This window comes from Oncorhynchus mykiss, chromosome 23 (genome assembly GCF_013265735.2).
Source record: "Oncorhynchus mykiss isolate Arlee chromosome 23, USDA_OmykA_1.1, whole genome shotgun sequence".
NCBI lineage: Eukaryota > Metazoa > Chordata > Actinopteri > Salmoniformes > Salmonidae > Oncorhynchus > Oncorhynchus mykiss.
In genome coordinates, this window is record NC_048587.1 from 2,248,800 (window position 1) to 2,255,701 (window position 6,902).

General features: G+C 49.3%; 1 protein-coding gene and 2 long non-coding RNA genes across 5 annotated transcripts; 1 reads left to right on the top strand and 2 right to left on the bottom strand.

Annotated features, from left to right (window-relative positions):
* Nucleotides 1–352: 352 nt before the first annotated feature.
* LOC118943847 lies at nt 353–1,001 on the bottom strand. The gene is made up of 2 exons (XR_005039152.1): nt 954–1,001; nt 353–912 (listed from the first exon to the last, which is right to left on the bottom strand). It is a non-coding gene; the product is annotated as an uncharacterized LOC118943847 (long non-coding RNA).
* A 91-nt stretch (nt 1,002–1,092) lies between these two features.
* Nucleotides 1,093–1,455, top strand: LOC118943846. 2 transcript variants are annotated; one of them, XR_005039150.1, is made up of 3 exons: nt 1,093–1,222; nt 1,255–1,278; nt 1,319–1,455. It is a non-coding gene; the product is annotated as an uncharacterized LOC118943846 (long non-coding RNA). The 2 variants fall into 2 exon arrangements; XR_005039151.1 differs by having other exon boundaries at nt 1,093–1,214.
* A 261-nt stretch (nt 1,456–1,716) lies between these two features.
* Nucleotides 1,717–6,648, bottom strand: LOC110511972 (nuclear receptor-binding factor 2). 2 transcript variants are annotated; one of them, XM_036960034.1, is made up of 5 exons: nt 6,518–6,639; nt 6,235–6,374; nt 5,309–5,393; nt 4,646–4,686; nt 1,717–3,145 (listed from the first exon to the last, which is right to left on the bottom strand). In XM_036960034.1, the coding sequence occupies exons 2-5, from the start codon at nt 6,262–6,264 to the stop codon at nt 2,537–2,539; spliced, it is 765 nt and encodes a 254-aa protein (XP_036815929.1). In that variant the 5' UTR covers nt 6,265–6,374; nt 6,518–6,639; the 3' UTR covers nt 1,717–2,536. The 2 variants fall into 2 exon arrangements, with proteins under 2 accessions (XP_036815929.1, XP_036815928.1); XM_036960033.1 differs by having other exon boundaries at nt 6,235–6,648.
* Nucleotides 6,649–6,902: the final 254 nt, after the last annotated feature.

Here is a 6,902-nt window from a genome sequence, read left to right on the forward strand (position 1 = left end):
TGGAGACACTACGAAGAGAAACAGTTCACACTGCTGAGGGACTTTCATACTGAGACAGAGGACAATGGAGCCTGATCCCAGATCTGTTTGTGTCATGTGAACTCCTTGTCTTGCCAAACACAAGCTAAGGAGTGCTGTCTGCATAGCCAGAGTCCAGTGAAGCAGGGAATGCAGACTGTTGTTATTGCTGAGTTTGGTATCTCTATTATCCAAACCGATACACCTCTACCCGGATCTCTAGACCAATGACGGAAACAAACACCTGTCTATGATCTCGACTAGAACAGAAATGTTAAAAACTGACCCCCAAGCAGTTGTCCTTCTCCGGAAGGCAAATTAAAAGTGACGAGGCTCTACGCTTGTTTTCATTTATTAAGAAACATTTAAATGCCAAAGAAACAAACGTTGCACTGAAGGACTGAAGGACAAACACCATTCAGCTTTAACATCTAAACTTCAGCTCCTTCACAGGTTGTTGGTAAAACATGATGAAGGAAAGGTGAGAGGATTTAAACTGCAGGTTCACTCAGTGATACTCTTCTCTACCAGGGCTGCAGAATACCGGGAACCTTCAATAAATTACCTCGTTTTACAGAAATCCTGGTTTGGAAGTTTCCCGGGAATAAGCAGAGAATCCGGAAGCATCCAACCAGGTTTTCTGGAAAACCAGGGAATTAATTTGAAAGTTCTTGGTATTCTGCAGCCTGACTCTCCCATCAGACATCTGGCAGACAGCTGGTGGGTATCAGGGACAACCTGACTCTCCCATCAGACATCTGGCAGACAGCTGGTGGGTATCAGGGACAACCTGACTCTCCCATCAGACATCTGGCAGACAGCTGGTGGGTATCAGGGACAACCTGACTCTCCCATCAGACATCTGGCAGACAGCTGGTGGGTATCAGGGACAACCTGACTCTCCCAACAGACATCTGGTGGGTATCAGGGACAACCTGACTCTCCCATCAGACATCTGGCAGACAGCTGGTGGGGCTCAACACTCACACACTATGGATGTAGATCAGGCTCCAAAGAGGCTCCACTGCAGCGGCTGTCAATCATGTCATCCCGGGTGGGTATCAGAGGGTCAGTAGGTCGTCCCGGGTGGGTATCAGATGGTCAGTAGGTCATCCCTGGTGGGTATCAGAGGGTCAGTAGGTCGTCCCTGGTGGGTATCAGAGGGTCAGTAGGTCGTCCCTGGTGGGTATCAGAGGGTCAGTAGGTCGTCCCGGGTGGGTATTAGATGGTCAGTAGGTCGTCCCTGGTGGGTATCAGAGGGTCAGTAGGTCGTCCCGGGTGGGTATCAGATGGTCAGTAGGTCATCCCTGGTGGGTATCAGAGGGTCAGTAGGTCGTCCCTGGTGGGTATCAGAGGGTCAGTAGGTCGTCCCTGGTGGGTATCAGAGGGTCAGTAGGTCGTCCCTGGTGGGTATCAGAGGGTCAGTAGGTCGTCCCTGGTGGGTATCAGAGGGTCAGTAGGTCGTCCCTGGTGGGTATCAGAGGGTCAGTAGGTCGTCCCTGGTGGGTATCAGAGGGTCAGTAGGTCGTCCCTGGTGGGTATCAGAGGGTCAGTAGGTCGTCCCTGGTGGGTATCAGAGGGTCAGTAGGTCGTCCCTGGTGGGTATCAGAGGGTCAGTAGGTCGTCCCTGGTGGGTATCAGAGGGTCAGTAGGTCGTCCCTGGTGGGTATCAGAGGGTCAGTAGGTCGTCCCTGGTGGGTATCAGAGGGTCAGTAGGTCGTCCCTGGTGGGTATCAGAGGGTCAGTAGGTCGTCCCTGGTGGGTATCAGAGGGTCAGTAGGTCGTCCCTGGTGGGTATCAGAGGGTCAGTAGGTCGTCCCTGGTGGGTATCAGAGGGTCAGTAGGTCGTCCCTGGTGGGTATCAGAGGGTCAGTAGGTCGTCCCTGGTGGGTATCAGAGGGTCAGTAGGTCGTCCCTGGTGGGTATCAGAGGGTCAGTAGGTCGTCCCTGGTGGGTATCAGAGGGTCAGTAGGTCGTCCCTGGTGGGTATCAGAGGGTCAGTAGGTCGTCCCTGGTGGGTATCAGAGGGTCAGTAGGTCGTCCCTGGTGGGTATCAGAGGGTCAGTAGGTCGTCCCTGGTGGGTATCAGAGGGTCAGTAGGTCGTCCCAGGTGGGTATCAGAGGGTCAGTAGGTCGTCCCAGTCAACCAATCAGGGCCTCCAGATATAGAGGCCTGTTATCAAAGCAGGGAGATCACTGATGATGGTCACCTCCCTTTTGACTTCATTTCAGACATTTTCAAAGGCACAATTTCTGCAAAGAGTTTGTTTTGTGTGTGTGTACGAGATGTAGTACCCACTAGTAGAGACACTGAGGACACAGACAGAACTAGGAGAAATGACCTTTACCAACTTGTCACGGTGACCATTTGTGGTTGCTATCTAGTGCCTGAGGCCACCGACCAATCAAACACTTTTATTGAGATTTGCCAGCTTTCTTCCAGTCCAGTCTGGACAGTCTCTCTGTAGAGAGGCGTCCTTTAGTTAGTTAGTACTGGGCTGTCTGTCCGCCTGTCTCATCACAGCTTGTCGTCTCTGTCCAGCAGCGCCTGCAGTTCGTGCTGGATGTCCTCGGGGAGCTCCAGGGCAGGCAGGTCGTCCAGAGAGATGTCCTGGGTGGGCATCTCCAGAGGGGGCAGGTTAGGTATGGAGATGTCCTTGTTCCTCCTCTCCTCTGACTGGGGAAGAACCCACAGCTCTGATTTCTCCAGTAAGTCTGTGTCCGCTGCATCCCTCTTCAGCCGGATGTTCTCCCCTCGCAGGCGCTTGTTGTCCTGGGTCAGTTTCTCGTTCTCTCCCAGCAGAACGTCTATGTGGCGCCGCAGGCTGGCGATGGTGGTCTGCTGCTCCTCCAGGCGGGTCTTATCATCCTTGTGGGCCTTGCTGCCGGGGCAGGGTGTGGGGGGAGGGGGGGAGCCCTTGTTCTTCAGGAGGTACAGCCAGGTGTCGTACTCCCTCTCTGGGTGGCGGGGGGGCTCGTTGGTCACGAGGCCGGGGGGCTGGTCGGTAGAGGGGTGGCTCAGGAGGACCATGGGATTGCCCTCCTGTCTGGTCCTCTTCCACTTCTCCTCAATAAGCCGCTGCTGCTTCACGTGGCTGTCTCTCTGGAGCACCATGGACAAACCAGCCTGGAGGAGACAGACAGGCCTCAGGCACAACTCAACACCTCACTACGACTACAACACCTCACAACACCTCACTACGACTCAACACCTCACTACGACTCGACACCTCACTACGACTCTGCTTCACGTGGCTGTCTCTCTGGAGCGCCATGGACAAGCCAGCCTGGAGGAGACAGACAGGCCTCAGGCACGACTCGACACCTCACAACACCTCACTACGACTCAACACCTCACTACAACACCTCACTACGACTGCTTCACGTGGCTGTCTCTCTGGAGCGCCATGGACAAGCCAGCCTGGAGGAGACAGACAGGCCTCAGGCACGACTCAACACCTCACTACGACTCGACACCTCACAACACCTCACTACGACTCAACACAACACCTCACTACGACTCAACACCCCACTACGACTACAACACCACACCTCACTACAACACCTCACTACAACACCTCACTGCGACTCAACACCTCACTACAACACCTCACTACGACTCTGCTTCACGTGGCTGTCTCTGGAGCGCCATGGACAAACCAGCCTGGAGGAGACAGACAGGCCTCACTACGACTCAACACCCCACTACGACTACAACACCACACCTCACTACAACACCTCACTACGACTCTGCTTCACGTGGCTGTCTCTGGAGCGCCATGGACAAACCAGCCTGGAGGAGACAGACAGGCCACAGGCACGACTCAACACCTCACTACGACTCAACACCTCACTACGACTCAACACCTCACTACGACTCAACACCTCACTACGACTCAACACCACACCTCACTACAACACCACACCTCACTACAACACCTCACTACAACTCTGCTTCACGTGGCTGTCTCTGGAGCGCCATGGACAAACCAGCCTGGAGGAGACACAGGCCTCAGGCCCGACTCAACACCTCACTACAACACCTCACCAAGAAATGACTCAACCACCTCACTACGACTCAACACCTCACTACGACTCAACACCTCACTACGACACCTTACTACGACTCAACACCTCACTACAACACCTCACTACGACTCAACACCTCACTACGACTCAACATCTCACTACGACTCAACACCTCACTACAACTCAACACCTCACTACGACACGACACCTCACTACGACTCAACACCTCACTACGACTCAACACCTCACCACGAAATGACTCAACCACCTCACTACAACACCTCACTACGACTCACTACGACTCAACACCTCACTACGACTCAACACCTCACTACGAAATGACTCAACCACCTCACCACGAAATGACAACCACCTCACTACAACACCTCACTACGACTCAACACCTCAACCTCCTCACTACGACTGTAACATGGTATGCTTTATTCAAATAACCAAAGACAGAACTAAATATTGACGGACGTTTGGTCAATATTGACCAACAGCAGCCCAGGAGGACATGACTGAGGTCCAAGAATCTGACATTCCCTCCATCCCTCCCACAATACATGACACAACACCCTACTGAACCCAGTCTCACCTGTTCACACTCTGTTAACTTCATGGCTTCCCTCAGCAGCTCTGCAACACACACACACACATTACATACTAGGCTGATATTAAAAATCTGTATCTTGAGCATAATATAGTATGACTGCATTCTAACAGCACACAGTCTTTCTGTGCAGAATGACATTCAGATCACCCAGCTAGCTTCAACTGTCAGCTTCAACTGTCAGCTTCAACTGTCAGCTTCAACTGTCAGCTTCTATATTTGTGTTGCAAACAGAGCAGACAACACTTCTCATAATGTTCTCACTATCTCTATGTAGTCTTTAGTCTGTCAGACGCAGGCCCCGTACATAGTCTGTCAGACGCAGGCCCTGGCACACAGAGAGGACACTCAACCCTCCACAACTCTCCTAAACCCACCACTTTACACTCCTGAACGCGACTCCACAGAGCCGCAGAAGGCTACAGTACACAGAGCAGGAAATAGTTATTATTCTCCTGGTGGTGACTGAGCAAATGGGTTTAATCACAGATCACAATCTGTTGAAGGTCTGACATCTGTAAGGGAAGTTGAGGAAGTGGGTTGTGTGCCAGTTGTTTCAGTCTGACAGTAATTAATAGTCAATCTCTAAGATGTATCATTATTCACAGAATGGTGAAAGAAAACAAGTTCAGTATGCTGATGACATACCTGCAGCTTTCCCATGGCAGGAAATAGCTTCTTCATATTTACCAGCTGCCAACAAGCGGTCTGCCTTCCTGGACTGCTGATGGGCCTGAGAGGAGATGTGTAGGGAGATTAAGGATTTATGCTTTTGAGAGAGCTCTCATATTAGCCTTATCATCTTACCTACAAATGCACAAATCCTGCCCTGCCAGATAAGACGGTGAAGTACTTCTACACCATTGAAGTGCTGGCGAGAGAGGCTATCAGAAGGGTCTATCTGAGAAGTCCCATCAGTCCTAATTTCATGTCTGCACAAATAGGTGCACAGAAAAGGTTTACTTCATGTCAGAACGAAACAAAATAGCGTTAACTTGATGTTGGTAAAATGCCGTCATTTAAATGATTGATTATTATATCTTAGCTATGAGTCTAACTAGCTAATAAAACGCAGGGATAAAGGGGAAAGTATCTTTGGCATTTCTCGTCTGGTTCCTCTTTCACGATATGTTTACTTCTTTAGTTAGCTAGTTGCCTACTGCTTGTCACACATATATACATAAAGTTAGCTAGCTAGATACATGAGTTAACCTACTCCAGAATAAAGCTTTAGCTAGGTGAGCTATCATGTATGGAGGAAGCTTATTTAGCTAGTTACCGTTCCCTAGCTAGTTGACTAGCTACAATCTTAGTTAGCTAAATTTGACTATTGTTCGCTAAGTTAATATACAGCCAAAACCACAACATATCTGACAAGCTAACAAACCTTGGCACTTTGCATTGGACATGAGAACAATCTAGGAGGCTACAGAGTAAAGTGTTATAAACACCGAGGTCAATCAGCCCCTGGCTTTGTTTCCAGGATCACAACAAGGGGCTAACGTTGGCTAGGGATGTAGTTAGCTAGCTAGCCTGTTAGCCTACTAGATATTACAACATCAACAGAAACTTACGAGGTTAAGAGGACTGTCCACTACCTCCATATTCTTCAAGAGTAAAAACTACATGAAACGTCTTGAAGTCCCTCGCAGTCGGTCATCGGTGCTACTGTTTTATTCCCGAGACCAAATATTCGGGTTAATAAACCGGGCTGCTAAAATTAGAAAACGTTTAAAAATACAGGACAAATAGCTAGATAGCCAGCTAAACAAGGTCATGCCTAGATGGGATACAGCTTTTGTCAAATTGTCGATAAAAGTATATTATTGACATTTTTTGAATATCAGCTAAACCTACCTCTTTTCCTAGCCTTATCTGATGCGTTTATTATCCTAAACTGCGTAATAAATTATTCCAAATCTGCTACAAAAAGTACATGTTGACAATAGCTGTATCCATTCTAGACTCAACCGCTAAACAAGGACAAATAACGTGATGACGTTACAATATTATTGACGTAATTTCCTCATTTCCGTTTCTGACGGCGACAACACAGATAGAACAATGAGACAGATATTTCACCGGATGTATAAATATGAAGATTCCGGTTAGATTTTCCACCCACTACCAAATATGGTGATGATAGGAAGCCTAGTGGCCGGCAGTGCGAGAAGATGTAGTGAGATGGATTTTGGCCGACATTCTGAAAATGTTCTCATCAATCAAATCAAATTAATTTATA

Excerpts from the sequence above, each read along its gene's own strand:
- LOC110511972 (XM_036960033.1), bottom strand. The coding sequence starts at position 6,264 with ATGGAGGTAGTGGACAGTCCTCTTAACCTC. Across the intron at positions 4,687-5,308 it reads CTGCCATGGGAAAGCTGCAG|AGCTGCTGAGGGAAGCCATG; the intron begins GTATGTCATCAG and ends TGTGTGTTGCAG. Across the intron at positions 3,146-4,645 it reads AGTTAACAGAGTGTGAACAG|GCTGGTTTGTCCATGGTGCT; the intron begins GTGAGACTGGGT and ends TGTCTCCTCCAG.